Raw genomic sequence first — 27,886 nt, forward strand, 5'->3', positions numbered from 1 at the left:
TCGGAAAGAAAGAGGGGGAAAAGGACCAACTATACGGCCCCATACAAATATTGATTCCTCTGATCTCTGCGGTCCTTAGGCGGGATGTATGTAGATGGCAGCAGGATCATTCTGCAGCCCGTCGCAAATAACGGTTCTGTAAACTTTCGTGGTAGTAAAGAACGTCTTCCTTCCTCCAGGGATTCCAATTCGAGTTCGTGGAACACTTTCTTAATACTTACTGTTGCTCGAACCTGCCTGTAAGTACCCTAGCAACAAGTCACTGTATGTCTTCAATGACTCTCTATTAATCCGACCTGGTGGGGATACCAAACACTCGGACAGTAGTCAGGAATTCTGAATGGAACTTTAGTATGTCGTTTGCTTCTTATGTGATGAGTTATGTATTTTAGCATCTCTAACGTGTTCCACACCTTCTAGGGTTTCCTCACTAAGGGACTACACGAAGACTACATAAAGAATGTTCACTAGCACTGATCAAGCGCTCTAACCACTGCTCGAAATCAGTTGGTCATTTATACAAAACTGAGATGTTTGGTTTCATGCTACTAGAGCACGAGGTGATAGGGAAAAAGAGATTACTTACCAGTTATCGAACAGGATAGTACGCATATGAAGTAACTATACTCGCACTAGACAAAAGCAAGTTCGAATTCCCGACCAACATTCCTGGTTAAGATACCACTTAAGGTAAATGGTGGGACAGTACTATTGAAAATAGCTCTACCTATTTTCTTTTAGAGTTTCGCTTCATCTCTAATGACGTCCTCGTCGACGAAACTTCCGACCCTGATTACTTTCATTTCTGCCATTTCCTGTGACGATTAACTGTGTATTATCAAATGTAACAAAGCCTTCGTGTCGTCATACACATCTACCTCCTCCTATATTGTTGGTGTTCTCGCGATCTTGAATCGGAAGACCGGTTTCATGCAGTTATCCACGACAGTGTATCCAGTGCAAACACTTTCATATCTTTATAACTACAGCAACGCACACCCATTTCAACCACTTAGTTGTAGTCAAGCTTGAATCTCCCTATGCTACTTTTTCCCCTCCCCCAGTCACAGACAATTACCTCCATAACAAAACTGAAAATTTCTTGGTGCCTGAAGATAAGTACTATCAACAAGTCTCTTGGTTTAATAAATTTGCACCTTGAACTTTTCTCCCAATTCAGTTCAGGATTTCATCATTGGTTATTCGATCTATCCATTTGATCTTCAGCATTCTACTATACAGCTAAATTTTTTGAAGTTTCTATTCTACTCTTACAGAACAGTTTACTGTCCATGTTTCACTTCCGTACAAGACTACACTTCAGCCAAATACCGTCGAGATAGAATTACGAACATTTGTATTTGAAGTATAAGATTTCTCTTTCCAGACATATTTTTGTTATTGTCAGTCTACATTATATGACCTCCATATTTCTGCCTTAGTCTCTTATTTTATGTCCAGGAAAGAAACCTTAATCTATGCTTTAAATATCTCATTTTCTAATCTAATATGCCTAACATTATTTGCTCTAATTCCATGAGATTCCATGACTATTGTTTTAATTTTCGCGATGTTCATCTTACAATCTCTTCTGAAGTCACTATTCAGTCCGAGGAATTGTCCTTCCAAGGATTTTACTGTCTTGATAAACCGCCAAATTTTAAATTATTCTCCCTGAACATTGTATTTCCAAATTTTTCGTAGGTTTCCCTTACTTCGCGTTGAATGTGCACATCGAATAACAGTCGGAATAATCTACAACCCTTTTTACCCACTTCTCGACCAATGCTTCCCTTGCGTGTCCGATGCAACTGTTATAACTGTAGACTGAATTCCATGCAACATGAGGATAAACTTTCCTCCTTGGTATTTAATATCCGCAGTTTCTAGGATTTCAGATGGTGTCAACATTATCAGAAATTTTCTCTCAATCTGCAAATAACGACTTAACTTCCTTCATGCGATCTTCTCAGTTAAGTCTTAGGATTGAAATTGACTCACGTGTTCCTGAATTTTTACGGAGCCTGATATGATTTTTCCCGAGCAGCTTAATTTGTCTCTATTTTATAATCATAACTTACTAACAGTGTTATTGTTCTCTAAAAACCAGTTAAACAAAGTTTTCTCTACAATCGAATTCAAACATTCAAATTTTTAATCTTCTGTAGAACTTTTGCAATTTAGTGTTCTACCAGTTGCCAACTTGACTATTCCCCATTGAAGTGACAGGCATCCATCTAGCCCGTTGCTTCTTCTCATAAGATTTCTAAATACCTATTTCCCCCTTTGTTCATTGTAACACCTCTGATATTTGGTTTCTTTGTAAACATAATTTTAACATAAATCTACGGTACTGAATTTTGATTAGCTGCTTCTTCCTCTCAACTTTTCTCGTGATATGTGATTCGTTTCCATAAAGTGCAGGGGCACACACGAAGGTCTATCGAAACATCAGGGGAGTGTCGTAGTACCGTTGCTATTCACAATATACATAAATGACCTTGTGGATAACATCGGAAGTTCACTGAGGATTTTTGCGGATGATGCTGTAGTATATCGAGAGGTTGTAACAATGGAAAATTGTACTGATATGCAGGAGGATCTGCAACGAATTGATGCATGGTGCAGAGAATGGCACTTGAATCTCAGTGTAGATAAGTGTAATGTGCTGCGAATACATAGAAAGAAATATCCTTACATTTAGCTACAATATAGCAGGTCAGCAACTGAAAGGAGTTAATTCCATAAATTATCTGGAAATAGCCATTAGGAGTGATCTAAAATGGAATGACCATATAAAATTAATCGTCGGTAAAGCACATCCCAGACTGAGATTCATTGGAAGAATCCTAAGGAAATACAGTCCGAAAACAAACAAAGGAAGTAGGTTACAGTACACATGTTCGCCCACTGCTTGAATACCGCTCACCGGTGTGGGATCCGTACCAGAAAGGGTTGATAGAAGAGATAGAGAAGATCCAACAGAGAACAGCGTGCTTCGTTACAGGATCATTTAGTAATCGCGAAAGCGTTACGGAGATGATAGGTAGACTCCAGTGGAAGACTCTGCAAGAGAGACGCTCAGTAACCCGGTACGGGCTTTTGTTGAAGTTTCGAGAACATACCTTCACTGAGGAGTCTAGCAGTTCAAATGAGTCAAATGGCTCTGAGCACTGTGGGACTTAACATCTAGGGTCATCAGTCCCCTAGAACTTAGAACTACTTAAACCTAACACCCAGTCATCACGAGGCAGAGAAAATCCCTGACCCCGCCGGGAATCGAACCCGGGAACCCGGGCGCGGTCAAGCAGTATATTCCTCCCTCCTATGTATATCTCTCGAAGAGACCACGAGGATAAAATAAGAGAGATTAGAGCCCACACAGAGGCATACCGACTATCTTTCTTTCCACGAACAATACGGGACTGGACTGGAAGGGAGAACCGATAGAGGTACTCAAGGTACCCTCCGCCACACACAGTCGGGTGGCTTGCGGGGTATCTATGTAGATGTAGATGTAGATGAAATTATGCCTAGTCTACACCGTTACAGGTGTTTTGAAAAAAAGTAACTTTTCGCCAGCAGACGATATTCTTGTACATTCTGCAGGGGGCTAATTAGTACACAACAATTTAACTGTATCTATGTGTCTTATGACGGTCTAGAACCGAATTGTTCATTTATGAATATTGCACGTTTGCCGTGTGTTTGACGTTGACAATATATATGTTCTACTGTGAACCATGTAAACTTTTAGTGACCCTTATTACGTAGTTTTGGCTTTTATTGTTTAATACTGTTTTCTTGGTAGATAAATACTTTCTCTACCATTACTACTCTGCTTCACTAAGTTTGGTGCTAAGCAAATTGTTATTCTCTTTTCTACTGCTCTTCATCACTTTCCTCATGGAGTTATCTATCCTTAAGTGGCCGCACATCCTCTACTGCCTATACTGTCCACTCCATTCACCAAGTGCTCCAGGCCGTCCTTACTTTTCGCTGGGTGCTGGTAATATCGTCTACGCACCATGGTACAGGTAGATGTTTCCTTTGCTCGATAATCATATAGTGAAACTATCTTTAAAATACGTCAAAGTTTCTTGGACGTACGAATTGAGCGAAAGCTAAGATGATAATAATCTACCACCATCTATAGAATCGAACAGTAACTGCTAGAAACAAATGGCTCTGAGCACTATGGGACTTAACAGCTATGGTCATCAATCCCCTAGAACATAGAACTACTTAAACTTAACTAACCTAAGGACAGCACACAACACCCAGTTATAGTAACTGCTAGAAAACGAGAATGGAGCCCGTGGGGTGAAACTGCAGTCAGTAGGAACTTCTTTACTACTGAGTTAAAATCTCGAGTTCGTGCGCGTTAATGGCTTTCGGCGTGTCTCTCGGCTTCGCCTTCGACGCCGCCAACACGCAACGCATCTATTCTTCGCGGTTTATCGTCAGCTCAACTACAGTATTCCGGTTTGTTTCTGCGGTATCGAACTCAGTCCCAGAGGGCCTCCCGGCAACCAGCCACAGTGCGCAGAAGATGGAAACAAGGGCTCGCTTCATACATACAGCTCTTGCTGCAACCGCCGCAACTTCGATAGCCTATAGGACAATTGTAATCTTCGGTCACGCGAGTATTTCCGCTCCCATAGAGCCCGCTGGAGCCAGTTCTGTTTTCGCCAGCCAGAAACTTACGTTCCAGTACCGTTTAGACACCGCCTTGGATCGGACGGCGCTTTCGCCACTTGGACGTCTGTGGTCCTGTGACCTGTGCTCTGAGTCATGGCGTTCTGCTATGTGGACAAGTGGTGCTGCTCTTGAGGAAGATCTTTGAATACGACTTTGCATTGAAGGTAGACACCTCATTGGCCATGAGAACGTAATCTACGCTCTCAAAGACCTATTTTCGTTTCGTTGCAAAACACTTTTCTGTGACGAACTCTTCCTTCACATTACCAGAAAGAATTTCTGGAGAAAGTTTATTTTATTTATTATATTGTACCTAAGACAACAGACTGTTTGTGTTCGAAGTTTACTTGTTCAAATAAACAATATTTAATTACATCCACTTCTGATATTTTGGACGTATTCCTAGTGAGGAATAATTCAACTTTCTTCAAAATATTCATTTGCAAAGTGAATGTTGCGGACTGTATTCCCATGTCAAGATCTCACTCTGTTCATATGAGAGTAAAAGTGATTTAGGTGAAAGTATTAAAAGAGTCCATTGACTATCACATGGATTAAAGCTGCTAACAGGAGTATTCAAAGAAAGATAAGGAAAATTTGCAGGCATTTTAGGAGAGGGCCTGTTTAATTTTAGGGAAAATCAGTACACTTAAGAAGCATTTCTAGCATTTCAACTGGACAAATATATGTAGTACTAGTGAATTTTGAAAAGTTTTTGGTCATGGAGAATAATTCGTACGTTTTCTATAGCTGCTTTATATCACCTACAGCGACAGATAGGTAGCCGATTCGCTTTTAGCGCTGCACACTGGAATAGACTACACACAATGAAAGATAGTAGAGCCTAATATCAGGAAGGTGAAAGTCACAGTTGGTAATCGTCACTGCTGTGGTTTACGTTCTTAAAACGTAATGAGGGAACTAAAAGGCTATATACACATTGGAATGGTTTGACATAGGCAAAAGATGAGCACTGCACGGTAACAGTATTCACTGGTGACGTAATAGTAGACGCCCTAAGAGAGCAAGAAATCACGTGGGCACTGTATGAAGCTGGATGAGTGATAAATGACGTATATAATATGCATAAGAAAAAAGTCAATAGCTTGCGCACTGGGTGGTCATACTAGATGCGAAAACGTTAAACTAGGCCGACAGACTCTTCAAGAGGGAGACAGAGTTCTCCTATCCAGCAGGTAGAGCAGATGAAGAAGGAAGACACGACGATAGCATCCAAATGTGCTACAACAGTCCCAGATAACGAGAATGGATTAACGGAAAATAGAGATACGTTAAGATGGTGATTTTAATGCTTCGCGTGTTCTACGTTGTCTCTCCCCACTTGAGTACGAACCACAAAAAGTTCAAACAATTATATGAAATCGTGAAAAAAGTAATTCTTTGGGATGTCGTTCAGCTCACACGTCACATTACCCTGAACTTCAGTTATGGTGTTCCTGCATACGAATTTCTGCATTTGGTCGTTTTGTGGTAGGTTAGTATTGACAACACCAAAACTCATCACCCGTAATCATTTTTTTCCAGAACAGAACTATACGCGACTTCAATTTCTGTGACGTCGTGGCAGGCACCACCCAGGCGTAGCTGTTTCTCTTCAGGAGTAAAGGTGTGCTGGACAAACTTCGCACACACTTTTCTCGCATTCGAAACTTTCTAGAGAATGTCTTGAACACTTGATTTAAAGACGATGCTCACCTGCGATTTGTGCCAGAATCACTTTGACATACAACGTTCTTTCGCCTACCGCTTATTACTGCTCGCTGACGACTGACTGGTCGAAAGCTCTTCTGTCGTCTACAGTTGTTAGTTCAAGATGCCACCGCAGTCACTGCGCTGTCCTCGCTTATAAGTTGGCAACAAAATGAATGTGTCGGACGGAAGGTGTATAATGCCTGAGAAGTTAAAGGTGAGAAAAATAGTAACTGAAATTTATGTTGTAGAGCATCAGTTTTTTGTTTGTTACTTTAATACTGTGTCGTTTGACTTTTCTGAAGAAGCCTACCACGAATTCCCCTCTTGTGCCAACCTCTTCATCTCAGAGAAGAAGCTGCGCCCTATATTCTCAATTATATGTAGGATGTACTCTATTATCTGTCTTCCCCTGCAGATTTTACCCTCTATAGCTCCCTAGATCTGACACGAAACATTGTACTTCACGTAGTAATTGGTATCGAATCCATAATTATATAAATGACAAAGAATCTTGTTCATAATAGACACAGGATATATAAACATAGTTGGCACGAGGACGGTGCACTGTTATGGGAAGACATTGTGTATTGACGCAGTCCTTAGTGAGCTACCACTTGAGAGAAGCATAATGTGCGGAAATCACGATCGTGGTGAGAAATAAACAGTCTAGATAGGATACGTTGTCCTTTCTGAAATACTGCAGGATTATGTACGAAAGTAAATTGGAGGTAATAATCCACAAACAGGAGGCCCCGCTATGCACAGAGCAATTATACGCAGCACGTACACGTAAGATACTGTATATACCACACAAATCGTACGGGAAGATGCCTTTGTGCACGGAGGTGGAAAACGCATCTCGATTCGGCTGCCGAACCTACATTTCAGTTTCTCCCTGCCAGAAATGGCGTACGAACATTTCTTCCTTTACTTCTTCATTTCCTCCTCATCGGACAGACGCACGTAAGGAACAATGGTGTCTTGATAAATCGCTCACCGGACCCTATACACATGAAAAAGGGCTAGAGCCGTCTCTCTTTTTAACAGCGCCAGCGAACATCAAATCCATTTTGGAAAATGGCTGCCATCATCGTTTGTGATATTCTTGCGTCGGTGCGTAAGTTCGTAGCGTTTCCGCGTAAGTTTAATAAGCACAAAACATAAACATAACGGAGACTTCAGTCATCAATAATACATTCACCTTCAGTATTTAAAACGGCTTACCAACATTGTGGTTACTTTTCGATTCCATGACTGTAGAAACAGCTTGGTTTTGAGGCAAAGAAGTCGTCAAGCCACGTTCAGACAACAAGTTCCTTGAGAGCTGTTCGACAGAAAGCAGAAAATGTGAAAAATTGAGGGTGCAAGATCAGGTGAACGAGGTGGATGAGGAATGACTGCCCAACCGACTCCTGTACAGAATTCTTTGTCAGTCTATCAGACGGTACCGTGGAGTAGCATCATTTCACGCAGTCTTCCCTGTGATTGTTCTTTGATTTCACCTGGAAGGCGTCTCAGTTGTTGACAACAGACGTCTGCTGTGATGGCTACACCTCGGGGAAGCAACTAATAGTACACTACAGCGTTGCTATTCCACCAAATGCATAACATTATCCTTTGTGGATGCGCACACGTCTTTGTACTGGGAGTTGCTGCGTTGTTTGAGATCAACCATTTCTTTCTTTTCATTATGTTAGCATAAAGACACAATTTCTCTTCACCGGTAACGATACAGGGTAGGGATAGTCACTGTTTTACACCAGCCAATTGATGATGAGCAAGAAGCGATGTTCATAGTTTTTGTGATCTTGGTTCAGAGCTTTCGGTACCTATAAAACCGGTTTTCAACGCTTCCCCATGACGTGAACATGTCACTCAATTGTTGAATGATCGCAGTTCATCAGATTTGCCAGTTTTCGAGTAAACGGACGTGGATCATAGTGGATTAATACGTTTAAATGATCTTCATCAAATCCGGATGGTATTCCTGAACGTGGAGAGTTCCTTATATCGAAAGGATCCCCCCTTAAAACGAGAAAATCTTGTTCTTGCCGTGCTCTGTCATATGGCATTATCTTCCTGCATTGTGCAAATGTTTCTGACAGCTTCCGCTGCTGTCACCTCTCTTAAACAGAAGAAAATGTCAGAAACGTTCCGATTTTTCCACTTCGATATTCTAGCCTCCACAGCTCCACTTACTATCTCCAAGTGACGAAATGAGAATATGTAACTCAAACAGCAGCAGTGAGCTACAAATGAAAGCTGGCAATCGGAAAATAAATCCGTAACAACCGGTATATCAACATGCAAAATTAAAACACTACGAATCTTTGCACCAGCCTACTACTATACAGCTTAATATGCGATTACTGAAGCGGTGATCAACTTGTTATTCATAAACAAAATATTCAACTACATAATTTTATTTTATATACTAGGCGAAAGACTTAGCTCCAGGAAGCGGTGTTTCCCAGCGTCTGACGTGAAGCACCCATTTCTAACTTCTTTTTTATGTATTTAATGGAGCGGGGTACAGTTGTAAGGAGATGAGTACGGCACGCATTTTGCCCCGCTTCTCGGTACAGTGGTGGTAGTAGTAACGTGCCCCAATGAGAAACTCGCGTCGCTTACTCGAAAACAGAGGCGCGGTACCTCAAAGAATTCCTGCTCTCTCGTTTCTCGCAGATATACATTTTTGAAAACTGTTAACAGCGCACAGAGAGGAAGAGCGCTTAAAAACATTATACTCCGACGCTTTTGAAGCGACTTGTTTTGTTTGCACCGTACGTATACCGTGCGGCCGGCTGTCCGTAGAATATCGTTGAAGACGGCGGTAGCGGTGAAACACTTGATGGACACCTCCCAGTTGTATCAGCTACAGTTCAGTTCGAGCTCTGTTAACTTTTTATTTTTTTGATGAAATGTCGTCTCCATAGATCTAAGATTTGTATTATCACTGCACTTCGAATGAATATTTTGCGAATATTCCAGTGTTTGACATCTTCTTCTCTTACGTCCTTTGTAATTTTGAGATAGAAACAATGCTGAAGAAGAGTGTAGGCTACTTTAGAAAGCGTGTAGCACAACACGTTTATTGAGTTGAAGAATATGATGCGAAATGTGGAAGAATGAGTACGCTTCAAAAGAGCTATATACTCTTTTGCTTCATTACATTTGTGATAATGGTTTTATTGTCTGATGTTTTCTGTATAATACGATTCAGCGTAATGATTACAGTGCTTATACAATTCTTTGCGTGTTTAATGCATATTTGCATACTAATATCATGCACGAACAAGCTTAATTTTAGCCATAGAGCGTCACGCATCTCTTATAGTTTCTAAGACGAAGAACAACATGCGTCAGTTGTTTGCGGTTTTGACCCTCGTCCATGGGGTTCCAAGTTCGATTCCTAACCGTTTACAATTTTTCACGTTTGGGCCTACGTGTGGCTGTTGTCCTCGTCGTAATTGTACCATCATAGGCGCGAGATTCAAAGAAAAAGACTTGCTCCAAGCGCCCGAACTTCCTAAAGGGGTCTCCAAGCCAGTAACGGCATTCATAGATTTCATTTCATTTCACTGATATGCGAGTGGAGGCGCGGATAATAGCTGGTACAGTTGACCTGATTGGCGTAGCACTTGACTACGTACACCATGAAATTTACACTGCATAAACTTAGGAAAAAAGAATACATTTACAAAACAATGAAAGATAGAGCTGGTAGATTAAATAATGTTTTACTTTTCTACGAACATAAATTGACAAATAACAGTAATTTTCAGCTGGAAAGAAATACAGTTAACAGAGATTTAGTAACTCATATAAAATACATAAGACGAAAATTTAAAACACAATTTGTCTTGGCATAAGGAAGTTATACACTGACATTCAGAAAACAGAGAACACCATGAACGACTAGAGATGGGACGGCCATACTCACAAGGCATGGACAGTAGTATATTCTGCAGAAATGGTTAGCATTTGAATCATGTCGGCCAGCAGGTTCAAGATCAACATCGATATCGCTCCGCAATACGGCCCCCAGGTAAAATGTGCGTGAGGCTCTCGTTGTTGCTATAAACTGAAGATGGATCAGTGTGACTTGAGCAGACTTGCAGGATGCCTTGAAGACGTATGCGCGATCCTCACCGTCAGATCATTGAGTTTGCAGAAGGGGGCGTTTTTGTCATGAGAGAATGTGATGTATCCATCCGGAAAACTGATGCTCGAGTGGAACGAAGTGTTTCGGCAGTGCAACGCGTGTGTTGAGAATGGTTCACCGAAGGCCATAGAACACGGCGAGATGGGTCAGGTCCCACCTCACATGCCACCTCCCGAGAAGATCGACACCTCATCCGAATGACATTGCAGGACAGATCGGCATCCTTCTCGGCTCTGGCGAGACAGTGGAACAGTGTAACACATCGTACACTATAGTGGATGACAGTCCGTCGCAGTTATCACAGCTTGGGTTACGTGCGCGCCGTCCATTTCTCCGCCTACCTTTGAAGAATGTGCAGAAATGTGCTAGACTTCAATGGTCTACGGAAGGACGTCAGTTGGGAAAGGAATGGCATCACATAGTGTTTTCGGACGAATCCAGATTCTGTTTGTTGGAATATGATGGTCTCATTTCGTTCGCTGCAGACAGGGGGAGCGGAAGCACTGTGACTGCAATCGCAGGAAACATACAGCGCCAACTGAAGGCCTTATGGTGTGGCGCACTATTGGTTACAACCACAAACCACAGCTGGTGTATGCCCAGGACGCTTCGATTAGTGTGGCATACGTGAATTACATCCGGCGACTCGTAGCCATACCCTTTCTGTACAACACTTGAGACCCCATTTTTCAGCAATACATATTGCTGCACGAACAAATGCCCTTTTGGTTTCAAAGGATGTTAGCCTTTTGCCCTGTCGGCCATATCACCAGACTGGTCGCTAATCGAAAATGTATGGGATATGGTGAAAAGACGGGTGTGTGAGTGAATGCCTACCACCACAGATGAACCTTGGAACCAGGCGAATGTGGCATCGATGGCTGCACCACAGCACACCATTCGATGCCATCATGCATCTATGCCATCGTCCATCGAACCAGTTATCAGGGCCTATGACGCACCCTTTGCCTACTACGCAACAGGACACATGTTGACTGAAAAGCTAATCATTCCTGCAGAACACGTCCATGTCGTGTGAATAGGAACACCCTGTCTCTGGTCATTCAAGTTGTTCTTTTTCTTCTGAACATGAGTGTACGTAAACAATACATAGCTTGCATCAGGCAAACAAAAATTCAGACCGCAGCTTTCTTGCCCGAGGGTACAGAGAATTCGAATGACGTAAGACAGATTGCAGCACTAGCTTACAGAGAACATATTGCAGCACTAGCTTACAGATTAACATGTAGGCGTATGCACAGTGTATTTCAGGATCTCATCAACATACGATATGTCACATTGACAACCATGTTTGTATAAAAACATACCCATTCTAATGAGTTGCTTATGAGCTATGGTTAAGAATGAAGCACGTTGGTCGTAGTGCCGAACGTACAATAGCTAAATCTTGCTTTTTTTGTTGGCATTAGGGATGTTACATAGTAGTTAAAAGACTCTGTCAACATAGGTATAGAGAAGCGTCCTGAGCTTGCAGCGTTTCTTTGTAGCTTGAGTTCAAGGACTCCTTGGTAGATACACTACCACAGGTCTCAAGAATGCCCAGGTAAATGTCCTCCGTAGAGTAATTCTATTCCAACGACCTGAATCAGTGGTTCGGTCCATGTTCCTAATAGCCGTTCACCTGGGTGAAGGCGTACCTACGCACGACAATCTATCGTAACAAGGAACACGATCAATCCGACCAGATGACACGTTTCGATTGTTCCACTGTCCAGTGTTGATGTACCCGTGCCCATTGTAGTCGTCATTGACTCAACATCGAGGCGTGTATGCATCGTCTTCTGCAGAGGCTCATGCGAGTTGGACGATGTTCTCCGAATCATTAACGACTGCACTAGCATTGTGCTCTGTCGTCAGATATTTCACAGATGGACGCGTAGCCGGCTTTACAGAGCGGGTAAGCCTCAGACCTCAGCAGTACTTTCTCGCCTACTCACATTTTCACTGTCCTTCAACGACTATCCACATCCTCAGGACAGTAGCACTGAAACAACCGACCATCTTCGCCGTTCCAAAGACACTCGTTCACAGGTGTGAGACTGTAAGAAGATGCCCTTTGTCCAAGTTGCTTGTGTTGTTGGGATTTCCCATTTGTGGCCAGTGTTTTAAAATGAAGAAATAACTAAAAGAGGCGGTGTGCGATAAATGGTTATATCCTACGTGATGAAGATACTTACTTCATTCTTCGGCCAGTACGGGATAGATATACTTTAAATATATTTATCTGAATCCATTTCAGTCTAGAAATAAAAGGAGAAATTATTATCTGATTGAATTTACCTGTGGCGCTGCTTTCCTCGAACATGAACCCTCCAGATACGTGTCAATCACTGGCGATGCCATTACACAGTACGCACTTAACATGTGTCACTCTAGCAAACACTGGCTCGCGTATACATAGTGTTACTGGTAATTCTAAAATATTTCTGTTTTTTGATGACACTAGCTTGGTAGTAAAGGATGTTGTGTGCAACATTGGCTCTGTTTCAAATAGTGCAGTTCATGTCATACGTTCATGACTTGTAGAAACTAAACTAACGCTAAATCACAGTATGACTCAGTTTGTACAGTTTCTAACACACAATTCAGCAAAAACCGACGTTTTAATTTTACAGAACTAGCATATGATTAGTGAAACTGAACTGTTCAAATTTCTGTGTTCAGATAGATAGTAAACAGTCCTGGAAAGCCCACGTTCAGGATCTTGTGCAAAGACTTAATGCTGTCATTTTCACTATTGCAACAGTATCTGAAGTAAGTGATCGTTCGACGTGAAAATTACTCCACTTTGCTTATTTTCATTCGCTTATGTCGTATGGCATTATATTTTGTCGTATCTCTTCCCATTCTAAAAAGATATTTTTGGCTCATAGACGGGCTCAAATGGTTATAATGTCTCTGAACACTATCGGACTTAACATCTGAGGTCATCAGTGCCCTAGACTTAGAACTAATTAAACCTAACTAATCTAAGCATATCGCACACATCCATGCCGGAGGCGGGATTCGAACCTGCAAATCTAGCGGTCGCACGGTCCAGACTAAAGGGCCTAGAACCGTTCGGCCACAGCGGCTGGCCCATAGACGGGAATTTTGGGCAATGAGTGGTGTAAGTTTGCGAAAGTTTCGTCGACCCCTCTTCACTAGTCTTGGTATTTTGACACTGGACTCTCAATACACATATTCATTACTGTCGTTTTTTGTTAACAATGTCAGCTTATTCCCAAGAATTAGCAAATAGAAACTGAAAAGTATCCTCATGGGTCACTCCTTCTATTATGTTGAGGAGTTGCTTGAAAAATTAAGCTAATTCTTATGTTATATTGTTGATCGCGTTTACTTAAACCTATGGCTTGACAGTTTTGGGCTCATAAAAATTTTATTTTATCTGCTATTACTTTTATGTTTTAATTTCATGTACTGATGCGTTCCATAACCTTGGAGATTTGCTCGTAAGTTGCTCCTACTGAACTAGACATGAAAATAAATAAATAAATAATACATTGTGGTGGTTCTTTTTATTTACAGCCTCAAAGACTGTGTTTAATGCCAACGGATCCAGCGTCCAGGTTCCTAACGATAACTTTAAGCTAAACATCAGTTCTGATAAGCTGGTTCGACCGAACCGTCTGTAGTAAGCGGATAACATAAAAATACGAGATTGTAGCAACGGATCCAGTATATATAGATCTGCTGTGACCTTAAGTATGCATCTGTCTGCCTAGTCTCACGTACTTCCTAAAGTAATAACAGTTCCGCTGCTCTGCGCACATGCAAAGAGTGCGCACGTTGAAGCAAAGAGTAGACAGTTCTCCCCGCTTAATGAAGACTGCACTCCATTCTAATGAACTGAAGTAAGTAATCACTGAACTTGCAAAAATAAATCAATGTATTGCTGAATAAACAAATAGTTCCTATATTTTGACCTAAGATCACAATCACTATACCTCGTAATACCTATAATTCTTTAACTGAGATTCAATCACGATTAAATTCAATGTTTATTAACCTTTTCTGGCGCATGGAAATTAGTTAAATCATTTCGGAAAGGAATACAATCCACAGACTGGGGACTCTAATTATTTTCTTTTCCCTCGGTGTGAGCTTCTTTGCAGTCCGTACAGTTTCGGTTTTTTCCACCATAACTCATAGTTCCTCTATCCGGCTCATCGATGTTCTCGGGTAAAATACTGTCTGGCAGCTAGTAATTTCACATGCAATTGGTTTTCAAGAACAGTTAATAGCCCATACAAATGAAGTGACACAATTTCATAGACTCGACTGGTCTCATACAGATACGATTTTATGTATATTTTATGTGTATAGACTGTAGCGGCGAGTGAAAATTTGTACCAAGGAAACCGGGGCTCGATTCCCAGATTTGATATAAAATTTTCACTCACCGTTTCAGTTTAAATACAAGTAGGACCGTCACATATATTCCATCCTAGACGAAAACAATTCAGACTAGACTTGCTGAGGCGATAAAACAGGCCAGCCACTCCACTTGGATCATTGTCAGTAATCCTGAACGAAAACCATGTGTGGAAGGAACAGATATGCTACAGTATATCTCTACGAAAGTAGGCTCCATCTTTCTTTCGCACTAGGTAAATGCCCTGTTGTGCTAAAATTACCCATTTTGATTACATTGCAAACAATCTTCTATCACAGGTTATCCCTCCTCATGCAAGTATGTTGGTATCAATATTCATCGTAAACAGTGGGTCGTGTCTTTTTGTTTCATAATACTTCCCATTATGAAGTTACGTCATTATCAGCTACTGCATATGGCCAATCCAATAAACCAAAGTCTTACAATCTCATGAATACAACTGTTTTCTGTAACTCTGTACCTTAATCTTAAACGCTTAGTTATTATCATAAATAATCGACCAACCATCCCTCTCTCAAATATCTGAATTCGTACAATATAAATAGAATCACTTTTCTTTTACACTCAACATTCACGCTTTAGTTCCAACAAATATAATTTCTTCTACATCTATATGTTAATCATTACTTCATATAATGCATAACAACTATTTTTTATCTCCTCAAAGTCTCACAAAGCGAGTATTAAGGTGTTACAGCATTCAGTAATAACCCATCCCATGTACGTTTAATAGGACAAGATTTTTCTTTGACTTTTGTGTATACTTTCGAGCACTGGACTATCTTTTTCACTAGTTATAGCCGAATACACACCTAAATTTTTCTCGCTACAGAATAAAACTGACTTATTGTAAATTACGTTCATCTTTCTATTCCATCGTTACTTATATAGTCGTTAATCATCGTTATTGTAGTATAACAACCTATAATGCCGTAGTCCATAAAATATATCTTAATATCTTACGTTAAGCGTCTGCGGTAGGAATAATACATCGTCTCCGCGCGTAAAATTTTCCACTATGTCTGAACGTGTTCTTTAAATGCATATTATTCTTCGTATATAATATATCATTTCCCGCTTACTTATTAACCAGTTTGTCACCCGTTAAAACGTTAACGAACAGCATTGTTATAAATTAAAGATAATTTCAAAATGCAGCATATTCGTCCTACCATTCCATCGAAATTAAAACTTTGTTATTCGTCTTGATCATACTGTTAGTTAATACCAATATTTTAAACATAATCGTATAGCGTAGCGCTCTTCGCATTTGCTTGCGAGACGGGATGGCGAGATGTACCCACATCATATCACGGTGCACAGGACACGTGATTGTGGTTCCTATGAGGATTCATCCCCTCATTTAGGCAAATGTTGCGATGGTTCCAACTACTCAACTCAGAAAATGCGACACACGAACAGTTAAAATACGATAACATGGAAAACAAAGTTTACATGTTTCACAAACAGATGGCGGACGTGACTTCCATAGAGCATCGCGAAAGGCATCCGGCAATAAAGTTAAATAAAATTAAATTTGTCAGAATTAAACAGTGGGAACCACCCTGCACAGGATAAACAAAAGAAGAAGAAGACGAAGACTTGCATGAAATTAGCGATTTTCACCTCACTGAAATATTTGTCCTGACGAATTTTTTTCTGATTCTCCTCTCTCGGGCCGCAGGTTTAAGCTTCGTTTACTTTTCAGGAAATTATTAATCGTGTACACTTATTTTCCGTGAGAAGTACGTTCTAATACTGCGGCTGGTACAGTGACTAAAGTAAGCAAAAGGCTTTGAGGGTAATGACGCAAAAAATCTTACCTGCTGGTGAAAATGGCTCAAATGGCTGGCAGTTGATTCCTACACTAGCGAATTTGTCGAGCACTTTTGTCGTAAATGCATGGCCGTACGGTCACATAAATTGTCACTACGGTACTGACCTTTCATTATACTACGTATCGATATTAATCATAACACCAAGCGCCTGTTTAATGTATGGTAACTGCTACTAAATCATTGCAGCATTTACCTGTGAAAAATAACTGTTTACCTATTGAAATATTTACATTTCCATCCGTAGCAGCAACAATTACCCACCATTGCTCTTACTAGTAAATAAATGTGTAGAAACGGGGCACATAACGGGATGTGAAAAGTATTTAAAACAACAGTTACAACAGAAAGCATCCAACATTACGAGGGTACATTCAAATACAGAGACCTTGCAACGAACAAGAAAGTAATAAACGACTATATAAATGGAAATAAGAAATAACTGATCATAATAGCCACTAACACATAACAAACAGAGACGTAGAACGTAAATAAATTAATCGCCCACCACAAACACTAAAAAACGTTTCTACGATTCTTTCCACTCAAAATAATTCCCTTTATTTCTAGAGGAGTCTCTTCCACACAAAATAACACTCACGGATCAGATGAGATACCTATACATTCTTTTTTTAGATAATGTGAAGAAACTTGCTCCACTTCTATCAACAGTTCTTCTTAGGCCGCTGGAGCTATGAATGGTACCTACCAAATCGAAAAAAGCACAAGTCATTCAAGTTTTCAAGAAGGGTCGTGGGATAGGTGCAGATTTAGTTCACGTCAGTATATTGTGAAATTATGGAACACGTTCTATGCTCTAGAATTACAACGATTTTGGAGAACGAAAATCTCGTCTACAGTAGACGACATGGATTCCGCGAGCGGATATCTTACGAAACTCAACTCTCTCTGTTTCCCCACGAGATCTATGGCGTTGCAGTCAACGGCTCTCAGTTTGATACCGCGTTTAATGACCTCCAGAAGGTATTTGACATCGTACCGCACTGTCATGTACTGAAACAAATTGGAGCTCACCGAATACTGGACCACGTCTCCGACTGGATTCAAGACTTCCTTGCAAACATAAGTCAACACGTCACTCTTTACGGAAAAAATCGACACATGTATAGATAATTTCCGGAGTGCTTAAGGGAGTGTGATGGGCCCATTATTGATAGCGGGTGATGCTTTTGTCAGTAAAAAATTAGCAAAGCCAGAACACAGTATCTTTTTGCAGACTTACCTGCAGCGGATTGATGAATGGTGCAGGCTCTGACAGTTCTCGTTGACTGTAAATAAATGTAACATTTTGCGCATACACAGGAAAAGAAATCCACTACAGTAAAACTGCAGTATTGATGAGAAAGTAATGGGAACAGTATCTACCATAAAAAACTAGTAGCAGCTACCCAAAACGACCGTCAGTGGAATGAGGACATAAAACAAAAAAGCAAATGTAAGACTGAGTGAGATTCATATCAAGAATCTTCCATGAAGGAAGTGACTCAGGCGGTGTCTGTTGATCGAGTATTGTTCATGAATCCGGGCTTCTTACCAGATAGGACTGATAGAAGCAGACAAGATTCAACGAAGAGCGAAACATTTCGCCACGGAAGCGTCTAGTCAGAGCCTGATCGTTACGAAGATACTGCACGAACTCCAGTAGCACATGTTAAAAAAGGGGCATTATGTGTCACGGAGAGGTTTTTATTGAAATTTCTAGAACTCCTTCTGGGAGGAGTCGGACGACGTATTAATTTTTCACACTGACATCTCTCGAAAGCCCATGTTGGGAAAATTCGAGAAACTAGAGCTAATACAGAGGCTTACCGACAGTTACTACTTTCACTCGCTATTAGCGAGTAGGACAGGGAAGCGGGATCAGTTAGTAGTACCAGAAGTACCCTCCACCACACTCCTTTAGGTGGCTTGCGGAGTATGATGTAGATGTACATGTAAGATCTATATGTACATTTATTTGTCCTCACTGTAACTTCCCGTGTTTCATGTTCCATTGGCTCGTGGGAAGAACGACTGCTGGTAAGCCTGCATGCGGGCTCCGAGTCTCTCTAATTTTACTTTCGTGGTCAGTTTGCGAGATACGTACAACATCTATCCGCAAATGCACCTTAGAAGGCACGCCTTATTTTGAGCGCTCATTTTATCCTCTCTCTTCCTCTGGAATGTTTTTCCCTCTCCGGCTTCCTCTAGACCGTGGAAGTTTTCCTTTGATCTCTCAACACAGGTCCGGTCACCCTAGTTGATTTCCTAACAACTGCAGATATATATCTGTCGTTGACGATCCAACATAGGACCTCCAAATTTCTTATCAGTCCTCCTAATGTTCAACACCATTCTCCCCAGCATCCCACCCATAACACTTCTACGAACTTCCATGATGCTGAAATTGCTGTGGGTCAGAAACTTCTGTTAATCAACACAAAGACAAACCAGTCCAAAGTTGCCAATTTCACTTCTTTTATTCAATCGATGTCCAGTTTCGGGTGAGATCCAATTTAAAAACATCGTAATATAGTCAAAAATAGTATTTCTGAAGATGTGAAAACCACGTAGCTGCTCGTTGCACATTTTTGACATGTTTTCACATCTTCAGCAATACTGTTTCTATATTACGATGATTTGAAAATGGGTCATAGACGCCATGAAGCTGTTATGAAATAATGGAATTTATCAGTGAAATTGCGTCAAATTCATAACTTGAATTTGCTGCATCAAAAGTGCAGTTTTGTCGAATTTGAATTTTCATGATTAGCTCGGTCTACAAATTACATACACTTTCCATTTACATAGGTGACAGAGACAGCAAAGTTTCTTCGGGAAATTTTCGTTTTTGATGATTACGAGAACGTAATAGCTAAGTACGATCCGATATTCTGTTATTGTTACGATATCATCATTCATAGACTCTATAACAAACTGAATTTATTTTAATGAGAGAAATTATAGTGTTTTCTTGCTATTAAAACTGAGACTGAACGTTGTTATCTCCCGTAATTTTTCCTGTATTTACGTACTTACATAGTAAATATACATTCGAACAAGGAGAGAGAGCGTTAAAACTTCTTTTCTCTCAGTTTTGTTCAGTTTCTAAAGTGGAGTTTAGCGCGTGAGTGTACTTTAGCAAACATTCAGTTATCGAAGATGGTCGTTACAGCTTTTGTCTGTGGCGAAACTCAACATCCAGGACGATATAACTTCTGATTCCTAGCCCTTTTGTTGAGTGTGAAGTATGATAATTATTGTATGTTCATTTTCTTCAGCTATATCTTCAGTTTGACTGGCAATAGCAGATTGTATTGTACAGTAACCAGACAGTACGACTCCGTACGGAGCGCAATTTCTCTTGCGGTCGTGGTCCTTATGCGAAATGTACGTTGCCGGCAGTAAAATCATTACCGGTATACAGTAAGCTGTAAATGTCGGATTTCTAAATTTTCTCAGCAGCGTTCATCGAAAATAACGGGCCTTCGCTCCAGGGATTCCCATTTGAGTTCCCGAAGCATCTCCGTAATACTTAAGTTTCGATCGAATCTATCAGTAACAAACCTGGCACCTCTCATCTGAATTGCTTTGATGTCCTCCTTTAATCTAACCGGGTAGGGATCTCAAGCACTCGAGTACTCAAGACTGTGTCTCACTATTCTCCGTATATGCGGTCTCATTTACATGTGACCCACACTTTTCTAAAACTTCCCCAATTAATCCGAAGTCGACAATTCGCCTTCCCTGTTACAATACTTGCATGTTAGTTCCATTTCTTATTGCTTTTCAACGTTACACCTAGATAGTTAATCGACCTGTCTGTCAAGTGGTAAACTATTAAAGATGTATTCGGATAATGTGAAACGGTTTTTCCCACCATTTGAATTAACTTCCATTTTACTAGTTTACACGTAGGTGTCATTCATAACCACAATTAGAAATTTTCCCTACAGCTCCCATTCATCTCCAATTAGGAACTTTGTCTAAGTAATCTTGCATCCTCCAAAGTCACTCAACTGTCGCTACACCCATAGAATAATCAGCTAACAGCCGCAGATTACGGCTCATCCTGTCCAGAGAGAGAGACAGAGCGAGAGAGAGAGAGAGAGAGAGAGAGAGAGAGAGAGAGAGAGAGAGAGACAGACAGACAAAATAACAGCGCTCCTATCATGCTTACCTAGAGCATTCACGACGATACCCCTGTCTCTAATGAACAATCGCCTTCGATGACTACCCACTGGGTCCTATTACTTAAGATGTCATAAAGTAACATGTCTGGAAACTCAGTCCGTATGCTCGGAGATACGTTAACGGTCTGCAGGGGACACCGTGCCAAACGCTTTTCGGAGATTTAGGAATACTGAATCTGCTGTTGCGCTTCATCTAGAGCACGTGCGATATCATGTGAGACAAAGGCAAGCTGTATATCAAATGTATTCGCAGTTGCGAATATAGACAACCATAAGCTGTATAATGGAATGACGACAGTGAATATTCGTTTCAGACCAGGACTGGAACCTGGATATCCTGCTTATCGCTAGCGGTCCCCTTGTCATTAGGCTATTCGAGTACGACTCACAGGCAGACTCAAATCACCACATGTTTTCAACCATTTGTCTACAACCTGTACTTGTACATCCGTCATGTATATTCCTGTACCGGCGAGGCATTTTACTTGAAAGTCGCTTGGCCAATATGGGCAGATAAATACGATAATGCAGTGCCTATGTTGTTCCGAATTACGATGCAATGTTTCTTGGACCATGGTTGACGATATGTTGAGGTTTGGGTCGGCCCGTGAGTCTTGATCGAACAGCCTAATGGTATGGCTAGCATTCGCGGTGAGGTGGAGATCCTGGTTCGAGTCCCAGGCCGGCAAAATTTCCATTGTCGCTGTTCCACTACGCAGCTGATGATTGTCCAAATTCGCAACTGCGAAAGCATTTCATGTATTTCATAACGGCTGGAGTCGCCCCAGCGCCTGTTCCTTCGGCCGTGCATTCATGTCCGAAGACCTAGTGCATCTTAACTTGGAATACAACAGGCACTACAGGCACTGCAATATCGTAAAGGCAAGATGAGTTTTGCACGAGCGATACCTCCTTAAACGGTGCTGATCTGTTGACTGGAGATTTCCGTACCAATGAAGTTAATTTGACTGGAATTGAAAGCTATGTGATGAGTTTTCGTCAGTTTGTAGAGACAGCAGACTACGATGATAGGGAATAATACGAGAGTCACAGTAACGAAGGCTATTTAAAAGCAAAGGCAGCAGTTTAAAACTTTCAACATGCTGACCACGAGATGCATGAAATGAATAAAACTCGACACACGGAAGGACCCACACCTGCTACCTGAGATTAGGACTGTTGTGAAATGTAGAGTGGCGCCCACAGAGCTGACCGGTACAAAAATAATCAACTACAGATACGTAGTTACATCGTGGAACGGTCGTTTGCAGATGTTAGGTACAAAGAAGAGAGGTAGAGAAAACGAAAGTGAGGGACATGTTGATTCAATTCATTTCGTGAACTGGCTCCAAGCGTTCCGGAGATGCGCCAAAGAAAGGAAAGAACTTCGTTATCGTCCGGGGCCGAATGTAGCCCGCATGCTGATTAGGGGCACGCGCCGACCTGGAGCCAGCTGCCGCCGAAAGCTAAAGGAACCACTCAAAGCCGTCTCATCCGTCTATCCTGGGATTCCGTACTACTCTGGCGCCGATTGCTGCGTAAAGATGTCTATCTCTTACTATACCGCATTATTAAATGTTTCATTTTACGATATTCTTATCAGATAGAAGTTGCATCTAGTATATAGTACGTGTTTCTTCATTACGTGTATATAAAAGTGTTTAAAAAAGGAGAAAAATGCTATATCTTGAAATTCGTTAAAATTTAGACTGATCGAAATTTTAACTGAAAGAGTGTGCAATTACATTTATTGCTTGGAGTAAGAGCCTGATGGTTCGGTCCCCTGCTGTCAGTTTTATTCGCTACTTTGCTTTTGTAGCCTACCTACTGTCCTCTTCTACTGACATACCGGCTGCTCCGTGCATAGTCATCGATGTGTCTCATGCGCTCATTTTTAAGGACTCGTGTTGTGACATTATTCTTCCGCCACAGAGCCGAGTACGGTTTTTATCAACTCATGTTGTGATGTGCGCCCAACACTTCTCTTCCAATCAAAAATGCCTCTAACATGGGAACCTCCCCATCGCACCCCCCTCAGATTTAGTTATAAGTTGGCACAGCGGATAGGCCTTGAAAAACTGAAAACAGATCAATCGAGAAAACAGGAAGAAGTTGTGCGGAACTGTGAAAAAATAAGCAAAATATACCAACTGAGTAGTTCATGGGAAGATAGGCAACGTCAAGGACACTAGGAACGCAGGAGCGCCGTGCTCTCGTGGTAACGTGAGAAGCTGCGGAACGAAAGGTCCTTGGTTCGAATCTTCCATTGAGTGAAAAGTTTAACTTTTTATTTTCAGTTTATGTGAAAAACTCTTATGTTTTCATCACTTTTTTGGGAGTGATTATCATATCCACAAGAAAACCTAAGTCGGGCAAGGTAGAAGAATCTTTTTACCCCTTCGCCAAGTGTACAAGTTAGGTGGGTCGACAACATATTCCTGTCATGTGACGCACATGCTGTCACCAGTGTCGTATAGAATATATCAGATACGTTTTCCTGTGGAGGAATCGGTTGACCTATGACCTTGCCATCAAATGTTTTCGGTTCCCATTGGAGACGCACGTCCTTTCGTCTACTAATCGCACGGTTTTGCTATGCGGTCGCAAAACTCAGACACTAAATTTATTACAGTGAACAAAGACGTCAGTGACCGAACGGACAGATAATAACTATGCAAAAATAAAGAAAATAAAATTTTCACTCGAGGGAAGACTTGAACCAAGGACCTCTCGTTCAGCAGCTGCTCACGCTACCTCGGGACCACGACGCTCCTGAGCTCAGTGACCATGTTGTTGCCTATACGACCCGTGGACTACTCAGTTTGTATATTTTGCTTATTTTTTCAAAGTCCCACACAACTTCTTCCTGTTTTCTCAATTGATCTGTGTTCAGTTTATCAAGGCCTATCCACTGTGCCAACATATAACTAAATCTGAGGGGGGTGCGATGGGGAGGTTCCCTTGTAAGTACCATGGGACTTAACACCTGAAGTCATCAGTCCCTTAGAACTGCTTCAACCTAACTAACCTAAGGACATCACACACATCGATGTCCGAGGCAGGATTCGAACCTGCGTCAGTAGCAGCCACGTGGTTCCGGAATGAAGGGCCTGGAACCGCTCGGCAACAGCGTCCGGAGCCTTCTCTCCCTCTCATTATATATTTTATTAGGCAACATTTCTGTCAACTCGTCGCAGAACGTGTTGTCCTTAGACATTCCTCTGCAACACCATGTTTCAGAGGCTAAAAACTACTACATTTACATAACTATTCGGCACTGGCCTACTTAGTGAATCCTTCGTGGAGCCCAAGCCCGAGGCGACTGAAAAAAAGGGCAGATGTCAGCTGTCCTAAAATCACAGGATGGATTCTTAAATCGATGTGAAAATCACTATGTAACCTCTAAAAATTTTCTTCAAATTATCCATTTAACATGTAACTAACTCTAGTCCTTCAGTTTAAGAGTCTCTTCCCCTGCTGAATAGTTGTAACTATAAGAAAGAAAAGTAGTGTTCAGCATAGAGGCAGGAATTTGCAGCGTTAAAAAGTCGTTCATGGTGGAGAATGCGTATTTATATCCATCAATTACTTGTCACTGTCAAGATTATGGAGCAGTAATTAGGAATGAGTGAACCATAAATGACGATCACACGACGGTTTATTTTCGTTTCATTGTTACCTTTTGTCAAATAATAAAGTAAAATCTTTTTCAATGACTGTATTAGAATTAGATAAGGTAATAAACATCTTGAAAGTAGTATACAAGTTTGCTATTAGGCGAGATAAATAACTGACTATGGCACGAGTCGAGAGGATATGAAGTGCACACTTGTAACAGTAAGACAAGATTTTCTTAGAAAGAGAGATGTTTAATTACCTAATGTAAATTTGAGAGGTAGGAAATGTTCTCGCATGCATTCGTCCCGGGAATAGCCTAAAACGCAGAGAAAAATTGACAATAAACGATATACGCAAGAGGATAATGGAAGCTTCTAGGAAGTTTTGTTGCAAAACCGTGATGTAAATTACTGGAGTGAATTGGATAACTAAAAAAAAGCTACTGAACAGAATTGGGCAGAAAATAAATTTGTACATACATCCCGAATCACGAAGGTATGGTCACTCTGTTAAAGTGCGTTGGCGAGTGGTAATATTTGTAGCTGTAGGCCAAGTATACATCCAAGCTAAGACGTACGTAGAATAGCCTAAAACGCAGAGAAAAATTGACAATAAACGATATACGCAAGAGGATAATGGTAGCTTCTAGGAAGTTTTGTTGCAAAACCGTGATGTAAATTACTGGAGTGAATTGGATAACTAAAAAAAAAGCTACTGAACAGAATTGGGCAGAAAATAAATTTATACATACATCCCGAATCACGAAGGTATGGTCACTCTGTTAAAGTGTGTTGGCGAGTGGTAATATTTGTAGCTGTAGGGCAAGTATACATCCAAGCTAAGACGTACGTAGTATAATTTTGATGTGTACTTTACTCCAGGAATGTATATGACTTATTCAAATCTTTTTCGATGTAATTGTTTTCATATAGTTATTGTAAGGCATGTTATGGAAGGCTTGTTCTCTTTACTATACTTCTAATGCATGTGAATGTACCATAGATTCAACTATGTGATGTTTTCAAGTTACTTGGCTGTATCTGTTCCTATGATATCGGTCGTTGTGGTTGTGTTCGGTGGAAAAATTTTATCTATATAAAATTATTATTTTCATCATACATTTTCACTGTTTTATACTTATTAAGTTACGGCATTAAGAAGCCTCATACTTTATATTTGCATTGTCTTTGGATGAAAGATCTTCCGCGTAGCTTTGTGACCTGGATCGTATTTGTATGCTAGACTGCCACTATTTCATTTGTTGTGTGGTTGAGCCATTGCTATAGTACTGGATACGTATATTAAAAGTTATTACCCTTTGGAGTCGACCATGTTGTTCACTTATATCTGTGCCATAAATGTAATGTATTCGTGTCACTGTAAAGTTTCAGACTGCTGTTTTCTTTGCAAATTATGTTTTGTTTCGTTGTTCATGGATTCTTTCCTCGTTTGATTCGTTTTTACGGCACCATGAGGACGGTTTATGGCGAAACCGATTGTGAGTAAATAGTTTACAAGAGAGCACTGTGTCATTAAGCGTGTCTACTAGAGAGAATATATTGAGTAGTAAGAGCCATTTTACACCAGGGTCTAAGTAAGATTTCTCTGGGCAGAGAGAATCAGTTAAAGTGTAAACTGCACGTTATAAACATTTGAGTTTGGATTTAAAAATGTATATGCTCCAAAATGGCATCAGAGCAGTGTACCGTCCTGTCGCTGCCTTAACAATCAGTTTTTTGTGTTCGAGAACGGTATCGGAAAAGCATCGAACGGCTTATGGCATTGTATTACTCTTCATGTGTTGTGCACCTTCCTCCGATGAGCGTTTCTCCGTCACCGTCAGCCGAGGTGAAACTGGATACTGTGCTGAATTTGAGCTGATGTTTCACCGTTGGTTTTGTCCCGTGTGGTTCTGTGCTCATCATAGCTCAGCACATTCTGTAACACAACACTCGCATTCACATTTTCTACAACAATTTTGTAATTGCCATAACCTGGTAAAACTGTCTTTTTAGGGCCAGAAAATGGTGCTGGAGAAATTGTCTAGTGCTGTCCTCATTTTGTAATTTTAAAAAAATTGTGTAATGACTCGTCAATCTCTATTGGTTCGGTAATTTCATTATAGGCGCCACCATAAAATATAATGTCGTCGTGTGTTCCCGTATGACTGCATCGATAGATGTCATTCTCTTCCATGCTGAGGCTGTACATTACCCTTAGGTGATGTACCCTACCTTTACAGAGGTTTACATGTAAAACAAATAATTACCTAGTGCTTAGTACGATCTGACGTTTTTGTTTCCCCGTTGTGAATGTGCTCATGTTTTGCGTATAACATAAGATGTCAATTATTGTTGTGTTGGCAGGCGAAGGACTTGCCCGCCAAAGACATCACGGGTACTTCGGACCCTTACGTCCGCGTCACGCTGCTACCTGACAAGAAACACCGGCTGGAGACAAAGATCAAGAGGCGCACCCTCAACCCGCGCTGGAACGAGACTTTCTACTTCGAAGGTGGGTACGCTCTCTGTGTCCTCTGCATTCATATCAGGCATGACTAACAAGCAATACGCTCATCCCATGAAACACTGTTTCCAGTTTTGATACTGTCCTCAGTTTGACTGGGAAGAGAGTTCGCAATTTTTCCAGATACATTATATCCAGTTGAAGTTGCTCATTGACGGTGAGGTACTGTAGTGCCATCAAATTCTGGCCCTGTCCATTGCCACTTTTTACCCACTGTTCCCAATACGAAATAATTTCAATGGACTGAAGATCGGCTGATTTAGCGCGCAATTCTTTGTGCGGTAGGGTGGCTGAGTATTCTTCAAATCAGGAACATGTGCATGCAATTGTTTGAAAATTGCTGTCCTCATAATGGAAGGTGGGAATCTCCACAGCATATTTATCATTAAGTAGAGGAGAGGGAAGCAGTTAGTCACTGAGAATGTTGCAATGAACATCGTCGTTGACATTCATCATAGCAGGAACGATTGCGCCCAAATAACTATCTGAAAAACTTCTCTGTTTTGAGTTGTACCTTCTACACGCTGGGGACTATACACCAACACGGAAATCATTTCTCATGAAGCTATTCATTAGTGGAAAGGAAGCAAAACTCGTGCTCCCCGGCCACGTTACAGGCCTAAAGTCAGTAATAGCATCAAATACTCAGCCCTGAGGACGAAGATATCGAGCACAAATGGAAAAGATTCAAAAGCATCGTTCAACATACGTTAGACAA

General features: G+C 41.0%; 1 protein-coding gene across 1 annotated transcript in view; it reads left to right on the plus strand.

The window, feature by feature from the left end:
- Window positions 1-27,886, plus strand: part of LOC124711438 (synaptotagmin-7-like) — a 325,288-nt gene that overhangs the window by 224,739 nt on the left and 72,663 nt on the right. Inside the window, exon 3 of the mRNA XM_047241515.1 lies at window positions 27,009-27,156. Coding sequence (XP_047097471.1) covers window positions 27,009-27,156 — 148 coding nt within the window. The remainder of the gene's footprint in view (window positions 1-27,008; window positions 27,157-27,886) is intronic.

The sequence above is a fragment of the Schistocerca piceifrons genome, chromosome 8 (assembly GCF_021461385.2).
Source record: "Schistocerca piceifrons isolate TAMUIC-IGC-003096 chromosome 8, iqSchPice1.1, whole genome shotgun sequence".
NCBI classification, from domain to species: domain Eukaryota; kingdom Metazoa; phylum Arthropoda; class Insecta; order Orthoptera; family Acrididae; genus Schistocerca; species Schistocerca piceifrons.